Raw genomic sequence first — 27,746 nt, 5'->3', positions numbered from 1 at the left:
CCTCTTTTTCTTTTTTTCTCTCTTCTTGGAGAAGAACGAGGGACTCCTCAGATCAGTCATACAATTCTCAGCCATCCCCTTTTGCAGAAAACAAATCCATTTCCCCACCTCCCCACACCCCACACTGTTGCTGCTGCATTATCTGTACGAGCCAGGCTTTGGCAAGGAGATGGGGAAAAACGACAGGACATTGTGAGAGAATTTAATGAAGTGGCTCCAAATATTGTATGAAAATAAATGAGGTGAATAATGCAGAGCTCGGTGCTGTGGCAGGAGCATTGTGTGAGCAGCACAGCGGGGATGGATGGATGGATGATGGATGGATGGATGATGGATGGATGGATGATGGATGGATGGATGGATGGATGGATGATGGATGGATGGATGATGGATGGATGGATGGATGATGGATGGATGGATGATGGATGATGGATGGATGGATGGATGGATGATGGATGATGGATGATGGATGATGGATGGATGATGGATGGATGATGGATGGATGGATGGATGGATGGATGATGGATGGATGGATGGATGGATGGATGATGGATGGATGGATGATGGATGGATGGATGGATGATGGATGATGGATGATGGATGATGGATGGATGGATGATGGATGGATGATGGATGGATGGATGATGGAGGATGGATGGATGGATGGATGGATGATGGATGATGGATGATGGATGATGGATGGATGATGGATGGATGGATGGATGATGGATGGATGGATGGATGATGGATGGATGATGGATGGATGATGGATGGATGGATGGATGATGGATGGATGGATGGATGGATGATGGATGGATGGGATAGGGATGGATGGATGGATGATGGATGGATGGATGGATGGATGGATGATGGATGGATGGATGGATGATGGATGATGGATGATGGATGATGGATGATGGATGGATGATGGATGGATGGATGGATGGATGATGGATGGATGGATGATGGATGGATGGATGATGGATGGATGGATGGATGGATGGATGGGATAGGGATGGATGGATGGATGATGGATGGATGATGGATGGATGGATGGATGGATGATGGATGGATGATGGATGGATGGATGGATGATGGATGGATGGATGATGGATGGATGGATGGGATAGGGATGGATGGATGGATGATGGATGGATGATGGATGGATGATGGATGGATGGATGGATGATGGATGGATGATGGATGGATGGATGATGGATGGATGATGGATGGATGGATGGATGGATGGATGGATGATGGATGGATGGATGGACAGATGGATGGATGGATGATGGATGGATGGATGGATGGATGATGGATGGATGGATGATGGATGGATGGATGATGGATGGATGATGGATGGATGATGGATGATGGATGGATGGTGGATGGATGAAGGATGGATGGATGATGGATGATGGATGGATGGATGATGGATGGATGATGGATGGATGGATGGATGGGGCAGAGCACAGAGGAGCCACCCCAGCACACCTCAGTCACTCACTGAGGCACCCAGAGCACAGGGCAGGTGGGAAAAGCGAGGAGGAGGAGGAATTGCCATCCTTTCTGCCACTCCTCAGCACTGCCACTCTGCACTGCCACTCCTCAGCAATGTCCCCTGTGCCAGCAGGGACAGCAGGGACAGCAGGGACAGCAAACACCCAGCAGCAAAAGCCATCAGAGCTCTCACCCTGTGGTGACACAGGCAGGGGGGTTGTGAAACGCTCATCTTAGACAAATCAGGACTCTAGCTAAAAGTTAGAAGGAACTGGGCTTGAGACAGTTATCTGAAACTTAAATAATTGATTGCCTGTCGTTCTATGTTTGCTCAGCTGTGCTTGCAATGGGAAAGGATGAAACTGGTAGGTAGGTCCAAGGAAACAAGGACAATGCAACCAGAAACTCATTCTGTGGAAACTGGAGTTACCCCAAAAGCCATTTGTATTGTCACTAATAGAAAAGGTCAGGGTGAGGAAGACTCACCTTACTTCCTCCTTCTAAGAGCCCTCCCCACAAAAACGAGCCCAGACTTAATTCAAGGAGCCAACCACGCTGCTTAATTGCCATTCCAGCTAATTACCATGGGAAGTGGGGATGGGAGGGGCTGGTGTTATGAATATGAATTTGTTTGAACCTTTTGTCAATAAATAGACACTGTGACCACCTGGAATTTCACAGTGTGTATTGGGGGTTACCCCACACTGCTCCCCAGAGCTGAATAAACATTCACTTTCTAACTTTAAATTGTTAGAGAGCCTTTTGTCCATCACAGCTGAGTGTCAGTATTAGACCAATACTCATATTTTGGTAAATCACCTGCTGCAATTCTGTCTCATTCTCTGTGCCCAGGCCCAGCACAGAGAACACAAATTTTTGGCTCTTCCCCACCCTCCAAGGCATCCTCCCCTCCTCAGACACATCCTGCCCCCATCCCACTGCCCACCAACCCCTCCCAACCCAGCTGCAATTCTCTGACAGCTTTGCTTCCAAATTCCCTCTCTGCACAGCTCATGCTAAGAACCTTAATATTCCTGCAGATTCAGAAAGGGGATTTCCAACAAGCATTAGGAAAATTAAACTTCTCAAGAGCTGTCTCAATCTGACAAGCTATTTCTAGCTCTTTAAAGTGCAGTGAGTGAAAATATTTCAATGGGGGATGGGGAGGCTCGAGAGCCAGGAACGAGGGCAGGGGATCTGGACACACCTCAGGCACACATGTATGTACACACACCCACAGAAATACATCAATGTGAATTGTGTAAGGCCTCCTGCTGCCTTGCAATAGAAAATCATCCTCTCCCACCCTCTGCCTCCATCCACAGCCACAGCAGCTGATAACACTAATGAGTGAGAGGCATTTCCCTTAGAGATTTGTGCTTTGCATTCCCCCAGAGCTGCCCTGGCAGCAGGTTGGAAGCTCCTGGTTAATCCAGGACTCTGGGGGTGTCAGACAGGGTCCAGGCTGAGCTGGGGACACCAGAATTCCTGCTGGAGGTGGCACCAGTGCACCCAAATCCCACAGAGCTGTGTGTGTCCCCAGTCCCAGCTCAGCCATCCCTGCTCCTTTGGCTCCTCTCTCCCCCTCTCTGCTGCTTTTCCTTTCTGCAGCCCCTTCAGAGCTGCACCCCAAAGGGAGGAGAGGCTGTTTATAGCCCAGGTCACTGCAGGGGAGGGTGAGAAGCTCAACCAGCCTTTCAAGATGTAAGGGTGTGACTCCGAAGGAGGAGATGATGTTATTTTCTTCAGGAGCATCGGAGTGGCAAAATTTAGCTGTTTGCAAATTTTTTTAGTAGTCAGGCCTGGTAGTCTTGCTGTAAAACCTGGAATTGCCCTGGTTTCAGGTCTGCTTTGATGCCCAGCTTGTCTCTGTCCTCCCTGTTTGCAGCAATCATCCCCAGCAGCCTCACAAATCACATCACAACGAGCAGCCCTGCAATTAAAGCCCCTCCTCATGGTGCTCTCAGAGTGGGGGACCCCAGCTCTGAGGGGACAGAACAATTAGCAGAGATGATTAAAACCCTGTGGCTCTCCAGGGACTGGGGTGAGCGTGCAAGGACTGTGCAGTGCAATGAAAACAAATCCTTCTGAGCCTGCCAAAAATGCCTCTCCAGCTGCAGGAATTGCTCTTGCAAAAGACAATTACTGAGTGCTGCATTAAAGTCAAGGCTGTGTGGAGAGCTTGGAACAGAGCAGGACCTGATCAATACACGGGATTTTTCACTATTGCAAAATCCCTTGCAGGCTGATACCACTTATTTAAGGGAGGAACACAAGAGGGGCTGATTTGACCTTGGCATCCTAAAGGGCAGAGCAGGAGGGAATGCCAAATGCTGAGAGCAAAGCTATTGATTAGCCTGAGAGAGGGCACTGATGAAAAAAGCTGGAAAAAGTTATTAATGGGTAAGAGGAGCAATGTGATTTAGGGGTTTGGCTTGATGACAGCAGGATGGAAAATGTGTGTCCACAGTCATCAGGCAGAGGATTTGCTGAAGGAATGGGGAGGCAGCTGAGCAGGGGGTGAGCTCCTCAGGGATCCAGGATCCTCCTCCCTCATCCTGGGCTGGACACAGCCAGAGTGCTGAGCTGGGCAGTGCAAGCACAGCCCCTTTCTCCTGTCCTGCTTTCTGCTCCACCCTGCCCACCTGCACTTACTGAGCTCAGGAAAAGGCTGCAAGTGAGACTCAGGCATCTCTGCAGCCTCCTCTTGTCAGGGCTGAGCAGTGAAGCTCCTTGGATTGGTTTTGATGTCATTTTTGCATTAACTGACTGTAGGAAGCTCTAATTTAATTATTAGGAACACAGGCCTGAACAAGAATAAGCACAGTGGCTGTTACACTTCAGAGCTGGAGTGTTCTGGGGCTGGGGACACCAACCTGGGCTCTGCCAGGTGCCAGAGAGAGGGTGCCCAGCAAGGAACAGAGCTGGTACCCAGCCAGAGCAGAGCTGGGGGAATTCAGGCACACAGAGCTGGTGCCCAGCACAGGGCAGAGCTGGAGGAATTCAGGCACACAGAGCTGGTACCCAGCAAGGAACAGAGCTGGAGGAATTCAGGCACACAGAGCTGGAGGAATTCAAGCACACAGAGCTGGTGCCCAGCACAGAGCAGAGCTGGAAAAATTCAAGCACAGAGCTGGTGCCCAGCACAGAGCAGAGCTGGGGGAATTCAGACACACAGAGCTGGTGCCCAGCACAGGGCAGAGCTGGAGGAATTCAGGCACACAGAGCTGGTGCCCAGCACAGAGCAGAGCTGGAGGAATTCAGGCACACAGAGCTGGTACCCAGCAAGGAACAGAGCTGGAGGAATTCAGACACACAGAGCTGATGCCCAGCCAGAGCAGCCCAGCACAGAGCAGAGCTGGGGGAATTCAGGCACACAGAGCTGGTGCCCAGCACAGAGCAGAGCTGGGGGAATTCAGGCACACAGAGCTGGGGGAATTCAGGCACACAGAGCTGGTGCCCAGCACAGAGCAGAGCTGGAGGAATTCAAGCACAGAGCTGGAGGAATTCAGGCACACAGAGCTGGAGGAATTCAGGCACACAGAGCTGGTGCCCAGCACAGAGCAGAGCTGAGGAATTCAGGCACACAGAGCTGGTGCCCAGCACAGAGCAGAGCTGGAGGAATTCAGGCACACAGAGCTGGGGGAATTCAGGCACACAGAGCTGGTGCCCAGCACAGAGCAGAGCTGGAGGAATTCAGGCACACAGAGCTGGTAACCAGCCAGAGCAGAGCTGGAGGAATTCAGGCACACAGAGCTGGTAACCAGCCAGAACAGAGCTGGAGGAATTCAGGCACACAGAGCTGGTACCCAGGCAGAACAGCCCAGCACAGAGCAGAGCTGGGTCTGTGGCTGCAGCAGGGAGCACGACAGGAGCCCCAGAGCAGCAAGGAGCCAGCAGGCTCAGGGCTGGAGCAAACCAAGGTGACTGGGGCATTGTGTCCCTGCTGGCAGGGATGTGCAGGAGCTGTCGTGTGCAATGCAGCAGCCACCCTGCAGCGTGCTGGGCACTCCCTAACGAGCACTGGCAGTGCACACAGACAGAGCAGCACTGCTCTTCTCCAGCCATTAATATTACATCTGGGGCTGCTTCATCTGCTGCTCCTCGCAGAGCTGGAGCAGGCAGCCTGCATAATGAAGGATTTGTTGACAGAGGTCTTCACATCTCATCAGCAAGGAGCTGGGAGATGATCCTGTTCCAGGCACACTTGCTAGACTCGAGTAACCTTGGCCCCTCTGATGCTCCTGAGGATGAGCAGGGCCCAGGTGCTCTGCTCTTCTCAGGCCATTAGTGCTGCCAGTTCTGAACTCCACTGTTTAGGCTTTCACCAAGAACCAAACAGCACATCAGTGGTTTCAGAGGGAAGGAGCATTATTTATGCATGAGGAAGGTGATGCTGTTCACAAAGGTGCTCAATCATTTGGCTGGGCAGGGGCATAAACGGCGTGAACTCCCACCTGGGAGCTCTCAAACAGAAATGAACTGGAGCAGAATGCAAATTCTGTCTCCTCAGCACTTTGCAGGTGATGCCCCAGCTTGGTTTGGAGCTCTCTTGTCCTCAGGGGATAGCTCCAGCTGCAGCCAGCCAGGAATGGCACCTGTCCCTGCAGGACACACCTTCCTCCTGCCCCTGTCCCTCCCTGTGTCCCTGCTGGGAGTGCTGCCAGCAGCCCAGTTCTGATTTCTGGTGGCACTGAACTGCAGGATGTGCAGGGACGGGCTCTGGCACCACAATGAACATGTAGAAATATGTGACAGAGCTCCTGGGCTTTCAGGACTAAATAAATTCATCTCTGGGAGTTTCTTTAAATGCTCGAGGCATTTTCTAAACGCACCATTTGGCAGTGATAGCTCCTTCCCCGGGCTAATTCCTCAGTGATGCTTGCTGGACTTTGATCAATACCACGGTGAGTGCAGCCAGCTCTGTCTCCTCAGTGACACATGTGAAAGCTCTTCCAAGCTGTCCTACCCCAGCCCTGCAGCTCTCACTGAGGATCTCAGAGCAGAGCAGCCCCTGGGGCACAGAGCTGGAGAATCTGAGCACACAGAGCTGAACCAACGCCTCTCCAGGGTGCTCATTGCATTTACATCCCTCTCCTTACAGAAACCAGGTGTGGAAGTGTTCTCTGGAGCTCCTTGGTGCAGGCTGCACATAGATTCAATACCTATTCTGCTTTTCCAAGTCACCTCCAGAGAAGTCTGGTTTCAAACCAGTTATTTAGCTGCATTTCTCAGACTTTGAAGTCACTGATGTATTAATGCAGCTGGGTCCAAACCACCATATATTTAAGAGTGCTGAAGGGGAAGCTTTTAAAATAAAAGAAGAGAGTAAAGAAGCAGCTTACCTGATTTATAGGACCATCGAGTTTCTACTCCTGATTGTATTCATGCATAAAGTCTCTAAAAAGAACCAAACTGCATCAGATAAATTTTTTTTTTTTTAAACATGCCTCAATCAGTCTACTCACAGAAAGAGAGACTCAGACATGAAAATAAGAGGCAACTGCAAAGAAGAAAACAAAAAGGTAATTAATAACTCTCTCAGGAAACTGCAGGAGTCAGCAGGGCTCTTTATCAGGTTCAAGAGATTGCCAGTGGGAGCCACAGCTGCACAGCATTGTGTGCCTGCAGCATCCAAACACCAGCACTGCTCTCCTGCTGGGGATGGGATTTAGGGCCCACGTTTGCCAGTTGGGAGCTCAGTGCCTGAAACATGAAATTCCTGCCCTGGGATGCTCCAAGGTGCAGAGGGGTTTGCTTAAAGTGCAGCACAAAAAGGGAATGTGCACAAACACCCCCTGCCAGCACATACAGACATGCAAAAATCTCCATGGGAAGCTGATTTATTAGCAGATTAATTAGAGTGCTTGCCTGCATACAGGTGGCCACTCAGCATCCTGCACAGTGGGGCTTTGTCACAGATTTGCAATGACTCTGGGCAAATCCCCTCACCTGGGGCTCTCATGTCAGTGAGGAGCACACCTTGTCACAGCACTGTGACATCCAGTGAGCAGTGAACTCTGCCCTGTGGAGAGCAGCCAGCTCTGCTGCTGGACACACAGCGAGCTCTGAGCACCAGACAGGCACAGATCTGTGTGTCCAGCTGCAGCTGGGGGCTGTTTGTCCCCAGGGAGCATTTCTGAGCTTTGTGCTGGCAGAGGAAGGTGCAGCTGGCTCAGCTGACAGCAGTGTGTGCTCAGCCCTGGGCAGGGAGCTGGGACAGGCTGCTCCCAGCACGGACTGTCCCTGCTCCTGGCACTCACACCTCTGCTCTGCTGGGCTCCAGCACTCCTGGGCACTCTGTCCCTGCCTGCCTCACTGCACACACCGTGCAGGGATGTGCAAAAAGCACCCAGGGCTGGGGCCAGGCTGGGCTGAGCAGGGCTGGAGCTGCAGGGAGCTGCTGTCACCTGCCAGGGCTGCTCTGGACCCTGCTCTGTCCTGTCCTCACTGCTGTACCTTGTCCTGTGCTCCCTGCTGTACCTTCTCCTGTCCTCATTCCTGCACCTTGTCCTGCCCTGTGCTGCCACTGCTGCACCTCATCCTGCACTGGGTCATCCACACCTCGACCTGAAAAAAGCAAAAACCATCTGATTTCCAAAGCACTGTGCACATTTGCTCTATTTCCTCACCTACTCTCTTAAAATGTGGATACCAAATGTGGATCTTCCCAGGAGGAGAAAAGCAGATCCCAACCCCAGAAATGCACGTACTGGGCGTTCAGGCTACAATAAAAGCATGTGGATTTATTTGCAAGTGGTTTCAAATCCTGGAAGGGTGGCTTGGTGCACATACATTTGTAGCATAGCATGGTGGTGGTGCTGCATGTTCTGCCCCAGCACTGCACAGTGTAAAATTCTGTGAGTGGATTGTGCCAGGAGCCTTCCAGGATCCATCAAAGGACACATCTCTGAACTGCTGCCAGGCTCTCTCAGGGTAAACGTTCTGACAGTGAAAGGAAAGAGGCGTTCAGAGCAGGGAAAAAAGATGAAGCCACTAAAATGCAAATTTTATTCACAGTTGGCATGTTTATAAATATATATATTACATTCTTACAATCTACAGTACATTCTAAATATAGAGGGACTCAATCTAAGTGTTTGTGGGAGGGTGGGTGTGTATTAAACTGAGCAACCCAGATTCAATGATGGAAGACAACAAAAAGGGGGGCAAGGACTCACTCCAGAAAACAAAGGGAAACTTGAAATATTGTTATCTATAAAATCCATTACCTGGATTTTAGTTAGTGCTTTGGCACTGTGCCACTGGCCATTAGAGGCTCCTCTTGGACCTCACAAGTTTGAGGGCTGCTGGGTGGGAAGGGTGAGCACTGAAATCCCACCTTAGGAGATAATCACCACCCTGGGAGAAACAAATCCTGTCTGCTGAGTTTAGCTGGGCTGGGCTCAGTGTTCAGTGTGCAGCTGTGACCTCCCAGGGCCCTCCAAACGGGCTGGGCTCAGGGGGAGCACCAGGACCTGAGCCCCAACCTCCCCCAGAGGGGAAAGGGAAGGGGAAGGGGAAGGGGAAGGGAAACTGAAAAGGAAAGGGAAAGGAAAAGGAAAAGGAAAAGGGAAGGAAAAGGAAAAGGAAAAGGAAAAGGAAAAGGAAAAGGAAAAGGAAAAGGAGAAGGAGAAGGGAAGGAGAAGGAAAGGGAAAGGACCACAGCATCCAAGGCTGCCTGATCTGGGAAGTGCCCTCAGGATAGCAGATGGGGAGCTCCAGAGAAAAGGCTGGGAATACAAACTTGAAACAGGACAATTAAATAAAGTGGGCTTTTAAAAATAGCTCATTCTCTCAAACTTTCCAAAACAGACCTTCCTTAATATGAGTGATATTCTGAGTATAGATTATATCTTCTCCTATTTTACAAATTAAGAAATACCGAAAATTGGCTGGCAAAGTTTATTACCTTGCCATCTACTTAAAAAGAGAGTTTCATTTTGAACTGTATCTGTGTATCCACTGTCAGTGCTTGGGAGGCAACCACGCTGGTTTGTAAACAGCCCAGTGACGCCTTTATCCCCTCCAGACTCTTTGGAACCTCCTGACTCCTCAGCTCTGGGAGCTGCTTCCTTCTCACTGTTGCTTTTTGTCAGCTTTAAATGAATGTTCCTGGGTGGATATTCTCTGCACGTGCCTCCAACGACATGCTCTTCTCATGGATCTATTTATTCTGAGACTGATCTTTGCTTTTAACCAAAGCTTGCAATATTGAACAGTAGAGCTGTGTGAGCTTTGTAATATCCAAACTGCACTGGAGTTATATTTATTGATTTCCTGGGAAAGCACAGAGAGTGAGACCGTATTATTTTTCTAAGTCTTTTTTTTTCATGTTACCGTGTATCAAAAAACCCACACACATCTCTCACTTGCATCTCTGAGCACAGAGAAGATTTGAATTTTAAGAGCTGTCCAGGATCTCTGCTCTCCCAGCTGCTTTTGGGTGGCTTCTTGGGGCTCCATTGAGTGATAATCCACCAGCTGATTCTTGTTAGAATACAAGGTTTTGCCCCACTACCCAAAATTAAAGGCAGAAGGTGAGTGAAAAACAAACAAACGAACAAACCAAACCAAAAGAAGTCTCTTGTGTCTCGTTACGCATTTTCGTGTAATCTCTCCATGTAGTTTTTCAGTTCTTTGCACTCCCCCAGGTCCATGTCCTGGCAGACCCATTTGATGTCATCCTCATGGCTCATCAGGATGGAGTTGACAGTGGGACAGCCATCATCAGAGGAGATGGTGGTGAAGGTGGTGAATTTAACCCGTTTCCTCTTAGAGGTAGGAGAGGCGGTGGGCTCGCTTTTCTGCTCTTTCCCTTCGCTGAATGAGGACTCGGGAGCCCTGAAGGATTGTCCATTGATGGTTTTGGTGGCACTTGTGCTGAGGAGATACTTGCTCTCCTCATAGTCCACTGCCCTGTCGATGGCTGTGATCTGCTCATCCTGCTGGGACGAGAAGTTGATGTGGTTCTCCAGCAGCTCTGTCCTGTTGCTCAGCCCCACCCAGTCGTGGGAGTGGCTCATGCCCTCCTGCTCCTCGAAGGGAACCTGCTTGTGGCGGTACTTGAGCGCAAAGGTGACGCAGTTGATGAGGAACACCAGGATGGCCAGGCAGAAGACGCCCAGCAGGGCGTACATGCCGATCTCCAGGTCGCTGAGGCCGCGGGGGGACTGCACCAGCTCGTTGTCCTCCACGTCCCCGCCGTCCCTGGGCAGATCCACCTGTGCGGGGAAGCTGGTGAAGTCCAGGGGCAGGTTCTGGCTGGCATCGTCCAGCAGGCTCTCCCTGTCCTCCTTCCTGCTCAGGACAGACCTGTGGGTGGTGCTGGCCCTGCCCTGCTCGTGGCCCATGGAGGAGCTGTAGTACTGCCCGTCCCCTCTCTCCTGCCAGGGGGTTCTGTGGCTCTCCAGGCGGCCACCAGCACCCCTGTGCTTGCTCTCACTGACGTTGGGGTTGGCATCACCCTGCCCAAACTTGACTTTAATGCTGCCACTCCCCACAGCCAGGATGCTCTTCCTTTTGGATTTCTGGCAGGACTCGCTGATCACCATCTCCACCTTCACCAGGCTGCCCTGGCCCTCGGTCTCGGCAGCAATCACAGGCCACTTGAATTTGGGGTCGTGGTGGATGGACACCACCTTCTCATCCAGAGAGGTGGCTGACAGGGAGAAGTCTTTGGAGTCATAAATATCCAGGGGCATGACAGACCCGTCACTGAACTGGATCCAGCAGCTGATGGCTGCTTCCTGTAATATATAAAATAAAAAATAAATATACAGACACTCAGAGTGATCACTGAGGGAATCGTGCTCTGCTGTGTCTGCTCCCTCCTCCTCACAAGATCCACACACCAGCAGTGATCAGAACACAAATACATAGGGGGAGCAGTGAAATTAGTGTCTTGCCAAGATGGGAAGAGAAATAATCTGAAACACTCGTTGAGGATAAGATTTGTTTGCACAAAGGTGCTTAAAGGAGCCATATCCCCTGGGCTCTGCAGAATCTACTCCAGCACCATAATAAATTGCATGTCAGGAAGCATTACCAGTGACTGGGATCATTTACTGTTGTATATTTAAATAAAAAAAACCCCAACATTATTTCTAAACTGCTTAAAATACAAAGTCTCCTCTTATTACACAAAGCACATGTTAAAAAATAGCTAATACAGCAAACAGGTCTGCCCATGACTCCATACCTTCACTCCTTGATTTCTGTCTCAAAAATTAAATTAGCAGATTGTATAAGCAGAGGAAACCAATCAGCTGCTTCTTTAGGAAATGGCCAGAGTAATTTTAACGCTTGTTAGCAATTAAAAGCAAGACAATAATAAAGTTTAATCTTGTGTCACAGCAATGCAGATTGTGTTCTCCAGTGTGCATGGAGGCTTTCACTGCATGCAAAGGAATCTGACCTGGGAACTAATCCTGTAGCAGAACTGCCTGATGCTGCAGCTTTCCTGGGATCCCTGACTTCTGGCTTCGGAATTGAAACATTTTTAAGTATTTTTAAATTTCAGGAAACATCTGCTCACCCATTTCTGAAAATCAGTCTCTAAGGACTCTCAAATGGCTACTGAGAATTGCTGTGCTGAAAAAAGTCTTTGTATTTATACATCAGTCATTTACAGACAAAATTCAGGTTGCTGTCCTGGAATCTCATCCTGCTCCTGATGGTCTGACTTGCCTGGTTGGGATATCTGCACTGGAGAATCCCCAGCAGCCAGACCTGGCTGAAATGAGCCTTTGTCCTGTCAGAGTGGGGATCACCCTGCTCTGAGGGTCTGACAGACAAACAGACACCCAACCAACAAGTGGAAACTGTGAATATGAAAGCCCTGTTTCTCTAAATCAGCAGTTTTTCATACAGACTGCATTTACATTCTAACTCCACATATGAACAGGCAATAAACACGTGTGATTATCCTTTAAATTGTTCACAGCACAGAGTCATTCACCTGTTCAGAGCATGCAGAACAAACTCCCAGTCTTTTGGGGCTGTATGGTGCAGAATCCACTGGCCTGATTCCCAAATCCTCAGAGCCACAAAGCTCCCCCTGCTTCAATGGCAGATTTGCTTCTGTCTCTATTTCAGGACAGAGCCCTAAGACTTTGCTGACACTGTCATAAATCCCAGCTTTGTGTTTATTAATCTTTGGATGTTTCTTGAACACTGCATAGAATTTATGTCATCAACCCTCATCCTCCCACTGTGTTCCTTAAACCTGCATAATCATTTAATAATTTTGCATTGCTCTGTTTGTAGGGCTGTGCTCTGCAATGTCCTGAGCAGGGAGGGACTGAGCTGCCTTCAGCCCAGAGCCAGGCTGGGCCATTGGCACACACACAAATTCCTCTCTGCTTTAGTGTGGCTTCAGTGCTGCCCTGCATCAGCAGGACCTGTCCAGGCTGCATTTCTGGGAATGGAAATGCCAGGGCTGGCAGCACCCTGGGACTGGCATCACCCCCTGCTCCTGGGCTGCTCCCAGGGCACTTTGTTCAGCCCCCCTGCCATGGATTAGCTCACTGGCCTTCCCTCAGCCTGCCTGGCATCGATTTCTTCACTCCTGGAACACGATGGGAGCCTGATTTTTATCACCCTATAAAGACAGCAGCTCTGCATCATTTCTCATCCTGCATCCCAAGGATAGGACCCCATGATGGATTAAAGCAGCTCAGCAGTTGGCCAGACTTCAAATGTGCATGCCATGATCATTTACCTTTAAAGCTCAGAACATGCCTAAGTGTTAAGTGCCCAGTGCATCCTTGATGAAAGTCCCAGACTGATGGATTTGGTTTGGGGAAAAAAAAGTTTAAATTTCAAATGTGTACAGAAGCACAAGGACAAATACCAGGCAGGGACCGATGAGCACATGGCAAAGTCCAAAAGCCCTTGGTAAATGTTGGTCCCCTAATAAAGGAACTAAGAGTAATAAGGGGGGAAAAATGGTTTATGAAATCATGAATCAGGAAATGAGTCAGTGATGCTGATTCATTTTCCAGTAATGACTCAGAATGAAAGGGATGTTCCCTGACTTCTGAAAGTGCTCACAGGAAGTGACTAAAGGAAGGAGAGCTTGGCACAACACGAGGCACTTTCACGTGAAAGGGGGGAATTAAAGGGTTGGTTTGGATACCTGTGGTGGGAGGCTGAAGGTGGCAGGATGTGCTGGGATCTGGAGGGAGCTGGATGCACAGAAAAGGCACATGTGTGTGTGTGTGACACATCCCTGCCTAGTGTTGATGGGATCAGCCACCTCAGGAAGGTGCTTGGTGCCTGGGCTGTTAAATCACAGTGCCCTTTTTGGGGGAGCTTTGTCTTTCTCTTTAGCACCTTGGTGGCCTTCAGGACAGCCCCATAAACAGCAAGTTCCATTAGCTCATTACAATAAAGATCTGCCCCACTGCAGACCTGGAAGGGCCGAGGCAGTGACAGCCCTGCACCCAGCCCAGCTGGGCACTGTACCTGCTTTGGGGACTGCAGCAGCTCCTGTGCCACTGCCGTGGCAAAGATGGCCCTGTTGCTGCCCGGGCTGAGCTGCAGGGACAGGGACAGCCCTGTCACCAGCTGCACTCCCAGGTCAGTGATTGTCACCTTCTCGTCCAGGACTGTCACTGTCTTCTCAGCCAGGATGGCATCTGAGAGGGGGGACAGAATCTGGGGAGAAAAACTGAAGTTAGCAACAGCCATTTGTAAAAATAACCACAGAGAATTCACCTAACACAGGAAAGGGATGGCAATGGCAATGGCCAGGATTTCTCACAGCAGACACTGTGAAAATATGATTGAATAGGGCTACTCACATTCTGCAGCTCTTCTGCAATAACAGGGGCCCTAGAACCTTTTACCTTTTACCTGCAGCTGTAATCAGCTGTGCCATTCCCCTCTGCAATGTGCCAGCCACATCTGCTGCAGATGTGCTGTCTGTAACTGTAACATCTGCCTCAGATGCAGTAACCAGCTGTAAATGGAATCTTCATATAAAATATAAGTATTTGATTAATCTTCATGTTTTGAGGTAGCATAAATACAATGCAGTTTGTAGATTTATATAAAATCCACTAAATAAATGGTATTTATTTCTGTCCTGTGGAAAGGAAGGGTAATGTATTGCTACAATAACCTCTCATGGTACTGAATGCAAAATTGACAGAGAGAATTTGTTTTGGTTAAGAAAATACACACAGAGGTCAGAGCAGTGATACATGACATCCAAGATGCTCATTAGCAAGCAACTTGAATTTAATGATCCATACAGGGTACAGAGCATTTGGAAGCAGCTTATAAGAGGTATTCTTTAAATATAACTTGCTCTCAGCTTTTTACCCTTGGATTTTTCTTTCCACAGTTTTATGTGCGTTGGTTGGAGCATTCTAAGTTCCAGAGGTATAGAAAGACATTCAGAAAATCTTTGCATATTTTGCAGAGAGTCAAAAATCTCAAATCCCATTTCTCCAGCCTTGACAGGTTCATTATTGACAGGTGTGCTGGTTGTTTTCTGCTTTGACAGTTGGGGATGATAAGCACGTTTGGAGAGAGATTTTATCCCTGTTCTGGTGTTTGTTAACATGTCTTCTACTTCAGTATCCCTGAAATCATCTCTCTCCCCATCTCCTTTTCCTTTTCTTTTAATTAATATTTGGATTAATATTCCAGTCTCACTCCCTTAACCAGCACTGCTGAATTTTCACTTTACCCTTTGCTCTGTCAGTGCAGGCTGGGAGAAGACTGAGCTGTTCCAGCAGCTGCATGCCCAAATCCTGGCTCAAGGTTCCAAAATCAGAACCTTGACAAAAATTAGAACCTATTAGACAAAAATAATCAGACAAAGCCTCCCAGTACACAGGTTGGATTAAATTAAATAAAATCTCCTCCACTTTGGGGCACCAGATAAGGAGAGAAAACCATCTCTTCCATGGCTTGGTTCAATTCTGTTCCACCCCAAAGCTGCCAGCTGCAGATTTTGCTGCTGGTGCTGGATGCCCCATCCCCAGGGAGGTGAGGCAGGGCAGGGGCAGGAACAGGACCCTGGAATAGGAACAGGAGCAGGAACAGGAGCAGGACCCTGGAACAGGAGCAGGAGCAGGAACAGGACCCTGGAACAGGAGCTGGAGCAGGAACAGGACCCTGGAACAGGAGCAGGAACAGGAGCAGGAACAGGAGCAGGAGCAGGAACAGGACCCTGGAACAGGAGCCTGGAACAGGAGCCTGGAACAGGAACAGGACCCTGGAACAGGAGCTGGAGCAGGAACAGGACCCTGGAATAGGACCCTGGAACAGGAGCAGGACCCTGGAACAGGAGCAGGAACAGGAACAGGAGCAGGAGCAGGAACAGGGGCAGGGACAGGAGCAGGAGCAGGAGCAGGAACAGGGGCAGGGACAGGAGCAGGACCTTGGAGCAGGAACAGGAGCAGGAACAGGAGCAGGAACAGGACCCTGGAACAGGAACAGGACCCTGGAACAGGAGCAGGACCCTGGAACAGGAGCAGTAGCAGGAACAGGAGCAGGAGCAGGACCCTGGAACAGGACCAGGACCCTGGAACAGGGACAGGACCCTGGAACAGGAGCAGGAACAGGAGCAGGAACAGGAGCAGGAACAGGACCCTGGAACAGGAACAGGACCCTGGAACAGGAACAGGACCCTGGAACAGGAACAGGACCCTGGAACAGGAGCAGGAACAGGACCCTGGAGCAGGAACAGGACCCTGGAACAGGAACAGGACCCTGGAACAGGACCAGGACCCTGGAACAGGGACAGGACCCTGGAACAGGAGCAGGAACAGGACCATGCTCTCTTTCCCTACCTGTATGGTGGTCATGCCGAGCTCCAGCCCCACCAGGACCTGTCCCTCCTGCAGCCTGGCGATCCTGGGCTCCTCCACCTGCATGAAGTCCCAGACCAGGTGGGTGATGTCCAGCTGCCAGTCTGAGCCCAGCAGGTGGCTCAGGGGACCCCCAGGCTGGGGGGGCTCGGCCACGAACTGCGTGAGCACCCTGACCATGGCGTGCTGGTACTGCAGGGTGCAGCCCCTGCCCCTGCGCTCGTCCTCGTCCTCGTCATCGCTGTCCCTGGCCGGCCTGGGGACAACAACAGCCAAGGTCAGTGGGGCTGGTGGCTGCAACAGCACTGCCTGCTGCATGGGGGAAAGCTGCTTCCTGCTCTGCTCCTTTCCCACTTGGATTGTTTCCCGTGTTTATAACTCAAAATCAGAGCTTGAGATCATCAACCAGCCTCCCAGCCTTGCTGCCACACTGTCCTCCCCAAGTGGCTCCCATTGTTTGCCATGTCAAGTCCTTGCTTTCAGGACCTTAAAGCTTCTTTCCTGTCTGGATCTTCCCATAAACATCTTTGTGTTGCCATGGAAATTTCCTCTGCACTTACACACACATCCCTCTCTGTAGAGTACAATTTGAAATCACATCTCCACCAAAATGTCTTTGCTCTGGTGCTAACACAAACCTGTAATAAATGTCTTCATTAGCAGGTGGGAATACCAAGTACCTACTTTATCAATTTGTTCCTCTTGCTCTTAATAACACTGACAAGAGCTGCAGGCAGCTCTGACCTGCTCCATCCATCCTGTCCCGTGGGCACTGACAGTTCTGAAGGCTCTGTGTCCTGACTTTGGGGCACTGGTCAGGATGTGAAGCAGGCATGTGCTAATTGTGACCACTGACAACGGCTCCATGAGCTGCCAGGACCTGGGAGCAGGCTGGAGCTGCCCAGCCCTGCCAGGACTGGCTCCTGCTGACGTGTCCTTGCAGCCTCGTGGCTCACCCTGCCTCACCTGACCCACTGGCCCTTCCCATCTCAGTCATTAGTGCTACAAAAGGAAATTGATTTCCAATCCAGCTTCGTGCAACCTGCAGCTTCCATTTCCCTTACAGGTCCAGTGCAGGAGCCTATTGAATAAATGTCTGCTGACCTTCAAATTTACAGCAGAATTGCATTAAGGCCAAATGAGCATGTTCAGATCCACTGGCCCTGACAGGTCCCTGGCAAGTGCACAGCCCAGAATGAACATCCTCTAATGAAACCTACCTCTTATTAGAGATGATGGGGACTCTCCAGCCCTTGATCTGATTTAGTTCTGTGTCAGAGACCTCTATCTGCAGCGGGAGACGAGGGATCCAGACTGTCATTTCTAAAGGGGCGCTCAGATGCTGGTAAGTAAAATTAACTATGACATTCACTTTGCCTTTCATTTCCTTCCCGTTGACAAAGACGTAGTCACATCTGTCAGAAACCTGCAAATCAAAAGGAGAAGAAAAAAAAAATTAATGAGTCTCTTCACTAATTATAAAGTTCACCACATGCTGGGTAAGTGAGTGGGAGGAAGAGAAAGGATCCAGGTTTAAGCTAGCTCCAGGTTCAGAGGACAACCAGGAATAACAAGGAAGGTGCCTGGTGTGCCCTTAATATCCTGTGCAACTCAGCATCATTTTAACAGGCTGGTTTTTCCTGCTATAAACAGTTCCAGCATGATCTAAGAGAAGGGAACAGCTTTGTTTGGTCCTTAATTCCCACTCCAACAGCAGGAGAGACCTGGGATAGTGGCAGGGAGAGAACTGAGAAGGGACACATGTCCCAAATCAACCCCAGAATGGGACAGAGCTCTTCAGGAGTGCTGGCACAGCTCCCAGGGAATGGGGTGGCCCCAAATCTCACCCCAGCAGAGCTCCCTGCTGGCCAGGGCTGTCCCCACCCTGCTGTCACAGCCCCACACAGGAGCTCCAGCCAGCCCTGAGCTCACTTTATTTATCACCTGCAGCTCTGGACATCAATATTGCACAGAGTTAGTAAATCTCACTCAAGCAATTTAGCAGCTACTGCAAGGATCTAGGTGAGCTGACAGGACCTGTTCATTACAGTTAGTTAAAATATATGAGTAAATGTACACGTCAAATAATTTATTAACTAGCACTTTACCGTGCTGATGATCTGAAGGAATGATCTATTGGAACCCTGAACTCTTTTCACAATCCATTACCAGCCAGAGCTTCTATTCCATTCCATCAATGTATCTAATATTTCTCACTCTGGAATGTATAGTCTCATCCTTGTCTGAATTTAATGCCATTTTCTACTTTTCTGTTTAAATGCTGAATGAATTTAAATCACATTTAAATATCACCAGCTTTTGTAGGATAATTGCCATTCCTAATATTATTATCTTTGAACAACAACAACCCCCTCACAGACACATCCATAGCAAATGCATTTCCATCCTGCTTTGTCTGAGCCTAGGTAACACACCAGAAAAAGGTTATCCTGGCTCTTGCAATGCCTCCCTTCCAAGCCAGGGCTGTTTTAAGGTCCAACTCCTGAGCTGCTGTTGGTTTCAGCAGGAAATAAGGAGTTTGTTTGCAGATTTATGGTTTTTGGGATTGCCTCATGTAAGCCAGCTCCTGCCAGGATCCAGTCTCAATGTGCTGCACAGCAAGAAAATGCAGCTGCTGTCAGAAGCCCCCCAAAACACGAAGGGAGGAGCTCAGAGCAGGCAGCTGAGCACAGACACGTCAGGGCACTGATGTTCCATCCACTCCCTGCCAGTGCCCCAGAGCCAGCACAGCTCCTGCCAGCACCAGGGCTGACACCAGCACACCACAGCCACTCCACAAAGCCATGGAACATTTCTGAAATGCAGCAGGAGCTACAAAGGGTCTGGGGAAAGGGGGGTGATTTGTGGGGAAAACCAATCTGTGCTCCTCCCAAAATCCAGGCTCCCTCCCATCTGTCATTTCCCCCTCCTCCTGCCTCTGATTTTTGATATCTCAGAGATGGATACTCCAGTTTCCAGTGAAGGTGACAAGGGCTCAAGAGAGAAAGAGCAGATTTTCTTTTACTGCTAATGTACTGTGGAATACACCTCTGTGTTGTGGCCACTGTCATTCAAGGACATTATAATGCCATTAAACCCTGTGCTGTGCTCCCTTGCTGAAGCTTTTCTGGGCTTTGTATCACTGGAGCTTTTCACACAACTGCACCGAGCTGACTTGCAGTAATTAAGGGAGACTGTACTTAGCGCTCACAAGATGCTCCAGAAATTCTCTCAGTACAGGGGGCTTTCATCTCTTGAGGGACTGAGCTTTGAATGGCTTTTTTGGGCACGAACTTGGTAGGTTATAAAAGTTCCTTTGGCTCCTGCAGGTTCCATCAGTGAACTAGGACAGCTCAGACGTGATCCTGAGCGCTGGCACCGAGGGCAGAGCTCTGTCCCACACTGCCAGCACAGCACAGAGACAGGAATGACATCCCCATGGCACAGCACAGAGACAGGAATCAATCACATCCCCATGGCACAGCACAGAGTCAGGAATCGCATCCCCATGGCACAGCACAGAGACAGGAATCACATCCCCATGGCACAGCACAGAGTCAGGAATCACATCCCCATGGCACAGCACAGAGACAGGAATCACATCCCCATGGCACAGCACAGAGTCAGGAATCACATCCCCATGGCACAGCAAACAGAGTCAGGAATCCCATCCCCATGGCACAGCTCAGAGACAGGAATCAATCACATCCCCATGGCACAGCTCAGAGTCAGGAATCAATCACATCCCCATGGCACAGCACAGAGACAGGAATCACATCCCCATGGCACAGCACAGAGTCAGGAATCACATCCCATGGCACAGCAAACACAGTTTCTGCTGAGCTGGAGGGCTGGCTCAACCTCCAGCACTGCAAAATGTGCACTGGGCTATTTCAGAAGTGCCCAGCCTGCCCTGAATTCAAACCCCCAGGTCCCTGCTGCAGTCCTGGCTGTGAGCAGTGTACCCCAGGTGTCCCTGTGCTGTGGGTACCCCCAAAGCCAGCCCACAGCTCAGCTGGCAGCTCTGGGGGATGCTCTGAGCCCTCCCTGGCAAACCCAGCCAGGGCATTGCTGGTCCAGGGCTCTTCTTTTTCACATCTACTCGAGAAGCCTGTTTGTGTTGTTTGTGTTGTTTGAAAAGGGGTGATCTCTGTCCCCTAAACTCCCCACCTTCTGTGCACTCCTGGGGTGTGATCACAAACCAGAGAAATGACCTTGTATCCATTTCTCTTCTTTTATTCCACATTATCTGGGGAACAAAACACTGGACTCGTGGAAGCCTTGCAGCAGGACTTCAGCCAGCCTGGGGAAAGGTGGAAGAATCAATAATACCTCTCTCAAATCCCTCCCAGCCCCTGTCACACCGACCTCCTGCACCCTGCTCTCCAGTGAACATTCCCATCCCTTTCCTAAAGGGATTTTACAGCTTTTCCTAAAGGATTTTACTGCATTTCCTAAAAGGATTTTACTGCTTTTCCTAAAGGCATTTTACTGCTTTTCCTAAAGGATTTCACTGCTTTTCCTAAAGGATTTTACTGCTTTTCCTAAAGGATTTTACTGCTTTTCCTAAAGGATTTTACTGCTTTTCCTAAAGGCATTTTACTGCTTTTCCTGAAGGACTTTACTGCTTTTCCTAAAGGATTTTGCTGCATTTCCCACTCCCCTGTGTGCAGGATGTCTGTGGGAGATCTGAATTCGTGGCTGATATTCCTTTGGTCCCATAAACTCTGTGTTAGCTTTGGGCTGAAGAGAATCCAAAGATCTAGCAGGAGGGAGGGAAAGGGAAATGTCCATCCTAACCCCCAGATGAGACACTCACAATTTCACTGTTAGCTCTCAGAAATAACTTTCTTTCCCCACCCCATTATCATTATTAAATTCCCATGGGATAACAGTAAAGCCTGCACAGGAAACTGTTTTTCTGCTGCAGTAATTCTGCTGGAACTCTCACGAAGTCACAGCTAATAAGTCTTTGATAATAAAATGTATCTTGAGCAGTTTAGGTCTGTGCATCTCAAGGGTGGCCAGTTGGGAAGGTAAACCTCTGATATTCCCACATCAAAATCTGCATTTTGGGATCACTCAGTCCCCATCCATGTTCCTGGAAATGATCCTTCCCCCTACAAGTGCTCTCTGTGTGTAATACCCACTTCAAACACTGCCCTGCCACCGTGGGAGCTCCTGGGATCTCTCCTGATTTAGCACTGCACACTTTTTGCCTGGTCTAGCCGCAGAAATGGGGATGTTTAGTAACCTAAGTTATGATAATGAGCCCTGCCTAAATCACTGCTGCCAGAAGAAGAATGGGGGAGTCTCTGCTAACCATTAAAAATGAATGAGGAGGGAAATAAATAAGCAAAAGCAGCTCATTTGAGCTATAAAAGAGTTGAGAACACAAGCTGTGTACCAGGGTACAAAAGGATGAGGCCATTATTAGCTCTGTAAGTCATTTATAAATGACTCTGGGGTGGGGAGCTCTGCATAACTGAGCCCAGCCCAAAGTGAGCCAGGGATCAGAAAGGGCACAGGCTCAGCCCAGGAGGGACCTGCCCAGTCCTGAGCAGCTGAGGGTCAGAAATCACCATCCCCAAATGTGGATCTGTGATCCCCAAACCTGGATCTGTGATCCCCAAATGTGGATCTGTGATCCCCAAACCTGAATCTGTGAATCCCAAATGTGGATCTGTGATCCCCAAACCTGGATCTGTGATCCCCAGATGTGGATCTGTGATCCCCAAACCTGGATCTATAAATTCCCAAATGTGGACCTGTTAATCCCTAAATGAGGATCTGTGATCCCCAAACCTGGATCTGTGATCCCCAAATCTGGATCTGTGATCCCCAAATGTGGATCTGTGATCCCCAAACCTGGATCTGTGATTCCCAAACCTGGATCTGTGATCCCTAAATGTGGATCTGTGAATCCACAAATGTGGATCTGTGATCCCCAAACCTGGATCTGTAAATCCCCAAATGTGGATCTGTGAATCTCCAAACCTGGATCTGTGATCCCCACACCTGGATCTGTGATCCCCAAATGTGGATCTGTGATCCCCAAACCTGGATCTGTGATCCCCAAACCTGGATCTGTGATCCCCAAATGTGGATCTGTGATCCCCAAACCTGGATCTGTGATCCCCAAACCTGGATCTGTGAATTCCCAAATGTGGATCTGTGAATCCCCAAACCTGGATCTATAAATCCCCAAATGAGGATCTGTGAATCCCAAACGTGGATCTGTGATCCCCAAATGTGGAACTGTGAATCCCAAATGTGGATCTGTGAATCCCCAAATGTGGATCTGTGAATCCCCAAATGTGGATCTGTGAATCCCCAAACCTGGATCTGTAAATCCCCCAACGTGGATCTGTGAATCCCAAATGTGGATCTGTGATCCCTAAACATGGATCTGTGCTCCCACCAACCTTTCCAGCTGTCTCTCTGTGCAGAAGGATCTCAATTTTTAGAGGAGGTGCCAGTGACACATCCCAATCTGCAGGTTCAGAAAAACCAGAGGGTGCTCTGAATTTGGGAAATCCACACCTTCAAACATCAACACATTCTGCAGAGGTTTTCCTATTGCCAAAACCTACCAAAACCTACCAAACCCTACCAAAACCTGCCTCTGCTTGCTGTGCCCAGACCAACACCTCCCTTGGTTTTTCAGGGAATTGTTTGCTGCCAGGCTCTCCACGGTGACACGATGCAAGCCCACCCAGCCCTGCTATAAATAGAATTAGCAGAGACCTGTGCACATGAAAAATGGGTTTTTGCTGCACTAATCCAGCTGAAGCATCTCAGAGAGCACATTGATTTAGGGAACTCTGATACCAATTAATTTCCAGGAAATATTTAGGTTTGTTCTGCAGCTTTGTGGCAAACATCAATATCCTGTGAATATACCCGGCTGAGACATGCAATGGGACGTTTTAAAAGGACTTAAATTCTGGGCAAACATCCAATTGTGGCTGCAAGTTTAACAGTTCCTTTGTGATCTGACACAAGGTCTGCTGTGTGCTGCTGCTACCAACTGAAAAATCCCCTCATTAACAGTCTCCCCTCAGGAATCACCTTCTGCTTTTTCAAACCCACATAAAACTTCAGTGGGTTTTTCCTTCCCACGTTTCTCCTGCCCCTTGCACAGGTTTTATTCATTTTCTGTAGCCCAGCCCTTTGTGAGCACATTTTGAAGTCTCTGCACGCTCTGTGCTCACCTGAGATTTATTTCTGCTTGTCCCCACTGGTGTGGGGACCTGAGTGTCCCTGTCCCTGTCCCCTCTCCCAAGGCACTGGCACTCCAGCTGCTGGGACATGAATTCTGCATTTCAGCTTTCCAGACACCTACATTTGCTTTCATTTTTGGGTCACGAAATTCAGTTTCATTTCAATTTCAAATGATTAAAATTATGTAAAAAATACCACAACATCAAGGAAAAAGTTATTTTAAAATGAAAAAATCAAAACATTTCATTTTGGAAATGTCAAAACAAGTTGTTTCCTTGACACAACAAGAACCTGGTGGCATCCTTTTCTTCTGTCAGAGATAAAATTCCAAAAAATTAGCATTATTTCACCAAGCTGCTTTACAGGACTACAAATTCTGACTGAATAAAGCCTGCCAAATTTTCCCCAATAAGCCTTAATTAAATGGGACCACAAATCAAAACAAAATGATCACAGTGAAGCTGTGCTCAATAAATTCCAGTGCCATGGAATTCCAGGTGCCTTTGGCACAGTGAGCATTGCCATGGGCAGGAAGGGACAGGAAAACCTTTCCCTGAGCCTGGGTCCTCTCCCAGCTCCCCCACACCCCCCTGTAGGGCTGGGATCGATGGACATCCCTAAGGATGCTCAGGTGTTAAATTCCCCAGGGGGGGTTTGGTGGTTAAACCTCTCTGAGAACCCAGCCTTCCATCTGCCTTTGATGTGTCTAAAACAAAGATCCCATCCCCTTGTTTTACAGGGATTTTGCAAAGCCTGAGCTGTAAGAAACAGGAGCTCAGGTGCTGGAGTTGCCCAAGTGCCTCTCCCTGCTGCAGTGAGAGTTTCTGAGCAGCTCTTGGGGCCAGCCCTCGTGTGCTCACCTGCAGCAGGTGAGGCAGGGCAGCTCTGGGGGCAGCTCTGTCCAGGGCACACCCAGAAAACTTCATTTTTCTCTTGAAAAAAAAATCCCTATTGCCAAAACAACAACAACAAAAAACAAAACAAAACAAAACAAAAAAACCCCAAAAACAACAACAACAACAAAAAAAAACCAAACCAAAACAAACAAAAAACAAAACAAAAAAAACCCAAAAAAACCCCCAAAATAACAAAACAAAAAACAAAACAAAAAAACCCCAAAAAACCCTCCTCTCCCTAAAGTAAACTGAAATAGATATTCAAGTAAAAAACTGACTGAAGTGTCTCTGAATGTAATTGTTAAGAGATGTGGGAAGTGGAGGTGAAGAGGGAGTGGTCTGAAAAATCTTATTCTGAATTTCTTTTCCTCTGCATTAATAAAGCTTTTCTTTTTACCCTTTTACATTTTAGAGCTGCCTTGTTTTCACTCCTAATCCTGGCTCTGCCGACAGCCTGGGGATTCACATCCAGGCTGGGGATTCCCACCCACACTGGGGATTCCCACCTGGCCAAATCACACACCTGGGGCTCCACCTGTGACCCAGCCCAGGCACAAACCCCAAACCCCAGGGCTCTCCTCCCCAGGCTCCTGTCCCTGAACCCCAGAACATCCTGAACCTCCAGGCACCCCCAGGATCACCCAGCACAGCTCTGGCCCTGCACAGGACACCCCAAAGTGCCAGAGCAGTCCCTGCTGGCCCTGTCCCCTGTGGGGTCACTGTGCCACTCTGACAGCCCCAGCAGCTCCAGCACCTTCTCCTTTGGCAGTCTGGGCACAGGCAGGTGTGAGGAGCTGTTCTGGATCTCTGCCACATCTGCACAGCATTCCCTGCTGTGCCTTCTCCTGGCACTGCCAGCACACAGAACACAATTATGTTAACAAGGCTCTCTTTGTAAACAACTCCTGCTCTGCTTTTCCTCGCCCTGAGCCTCACTCCCAGGCACTGCTCCTCTCTCCTCACCAGCTCTGACACTGTGCAAGTCACAGCTCTGGGATGGAATGAGGCCACACAACGTGCTGAGCACATCCCCATGCACTGCAGCTCCTCCACACACCCTGGTTCATTCCCAGGGAAATTCATTTTTTCTTTGTAGAGAAAAAAAAATTCCTTCTTTAAAGGGTTTTCATAACTTTATGGAAAATTGCTTCAAACAAACAAAAAAAAAAAAAACAAAAACTTTTTTGCATCAACTGATGAAAAAAGAAATTACCACCCTTGTTGCAGTTTTACATATGACTGCTGTTAGACTTTGGTCCAACAAACCAACAGCTGTTGGTTTTCTTTGTAAAGAAAAAGAGAAACTGGTTTAAAATGCTTTTTCTTTAAGGCTGTAAGAGAAATGTAAATTCTTCCAGACCATTCTGGACTTCTAAATTAGTTAGAAGAAAGCACTGGGCTGATATATTCTCTGCCTCCTTGCATTCACTCGTCTTTCATCCCCATCACTGCATTGCAGACTAGAAGCATCGCTATTTTTTTTGACAACATTCTCGTTTTTCCAGCTTCCAAGAAATCTCTAGACAGGGATTGTCAGTTCTGATCATGCAGCTCGTGCTGCAGCAGCAGGTGGTTACCAAGGGCTCAGGAACAACATTCCACCTTCTGTGCAGGGCTGGCAAAGCCTGGCACAAGGGGTGACACCAAGGGGGACAGGAGGAGCTGGGGATGGTGGCCCTGGTGCCAAGCCCTCCCAAACACCCCTGCCAGGGGCACTGGGGAGCCTGTGGGCACAGGGATGCTCAGGCGGAGGAGGTGTGGAGCTGTGCCCACAGAATACAGCTCCACATTTCTTCCAGACAGCACAGCTGGGCACATCCCCAGCCTGGATGGATCCACCAGCCTGGATAGATCCACCAACCTGGATAGATCCACTAAATTGTATAGATCCACCAATCTGGATAGATCCACTAAACTGTATAGATCCACCAACCTTGATAGATCCACCAACCTGGGCACATCCCCAGCCTGGATAGATCCACCAGCATGGATAGATCCACCAGCCTGGATAGATCCACTAAACTGGATAGATCCACTAGCCTGGATAGATCCACCAGACTGGATAGATCCACTAAACTGTATAGATCCACCAGCCTGGATAGATCCACTAAACTGGATAGATCCACTAGCCTGGATAGATCCACCAGACTGGATAGATCCACTAAACTGTATAGATCCACCAGCCTGGATAGATCCACCAGACTGGATAGATCCACTAAACTGTATAGATCCACCAGCCTGGATAGATCCACTAAACTGGATAGATCCACCAGACTGGATAGATCCACTAAACTGTATAGATCCACCAGCCTGGATAGATCCACCAGCCTGGATAGATCCACTAAACTGGATAGATCCACCAGCCTGGATAGATCCACTAAACTGGATAGATCCACCAAACTGGGCACACCCATCAACCTGGGCACATCCCCAGCTTGGCCACATCCACCAGCCTGGATAGATCCAGCAGCCTGGGCACATCCCCATCCTGAGCATCTGTGGGGCAGGGCACAGCTCCAGCCTGCCCCCCAAACTGCACTGGATGCTCGAGGATCCAGTCTTAGCAGAGCCAAACTCCATCCATCCATCCATCCATCCATCCATCCATCCATCCATCCATCCATCCATCCATCCATCCATCTGTCATCCATCAGGGGTGACATCCCTTGGGTAGGCTCTGATCCCACCCCAAACATCTTCCCTCAAACAGAGCAGTCCTGTGTTTGAACTTCTGCCCAAACACTAATGGGTTAGACAGAAATTTTAATTAGGGACAGCACTGAGGACTGATGTGACCCAAGGCAAGCACGAGCCCAGACCTGCACAGGCACAAAGGAGATGAGAGCTGCACTGGAGAAGTGACTGAAAAGCCCCCACAGTGAGAAGAGAAGGCCAGGATGAAAGGAGAGGAGTCTGAACTCCTCAGAGCACTCAGACTTCAGTGTCCCCCAAGCCCAGATCTGCAGGCACCAACCTGAGCTGAGCCATTTCCCAGCTGGTGCAGAACAGAACAATGCCCAAACGCCTCTGAAATCACTTGTGTAACTCAGACCCACCCCAGCAAGGGCACTGAGCTTCAGTCCCTGCAGCACAGCCCAAAGGAGATGAAATATGCTCAGCAATGGCACACTTCAGAGCTGCAAGCACAAAGAGATTTCCATCTTGGTAACACGAGGACTTCAAAGAGTTTGAAGGATCCACTCCTCTTTCTGCCACAGAGTTTGCCCAGGAAAAGTCTAGCTCTGCTCCTCTGCCATGTGTTCAGATATCCAACATCACAACTTAGGAAAAAAAAGGAAAA

The 27,746-nt window shown here is 49.2% G+C and overlaps 1 protein-coding gene across 1 annotated transcript in view; it reads right to left on the bottom strand.

Moving 5' to 3' along the window:
- Positions 1-9,693: 9,693 nt before the first annotated feature.
- The window catches only part of TMEM132D (transmembrane protein 132D), a 189,660-nt gene continuing 171,607 nt past the window's right edge, over positions 9,694-27,746 (bottom strand). Inside the window, exons 6-9 of the mRNA XM_033075746.2 lie at positions 17,546-17,751; positions 16,308-16,581; positions 13,969-14,160; positions 9,694-11,249 (exon numbers count right to left, since the gene is read on the bottom strand). Of these exons, the coding sequence (XP_032931637.1) occupies positions 10,098-11,249; positions 13,969-14,160; positions 16,308-16,581; positions 17,546-17,751 (1,824 nt within the window). The 3' untranslated portion in view covers positions 9,694-10,097. The remainder of the gene's footprint in view (positions 11,250-13,968; positions 14,161-16,307; positions 16,582-17,545; positions 17,752-27,746) is intronic.

The sequence above is a fragment of the Catharus ustulatus genome, chromosome 18 (assembly GCF_009819885.2).
Source record: "Catharus ustulatus isolate bCatUst1 chromosome 18, bCatUst1.pri.v2, whole genome shotgun sequence".
NCBI lineage: Eukaryota > Metazoa > Chordata > Aves > Passeriformes > Turdidae > Catharus > Catharus ustulatus.
This window is presented reverse-complemented; position numbering and strand designations above follow the sequence as displayed.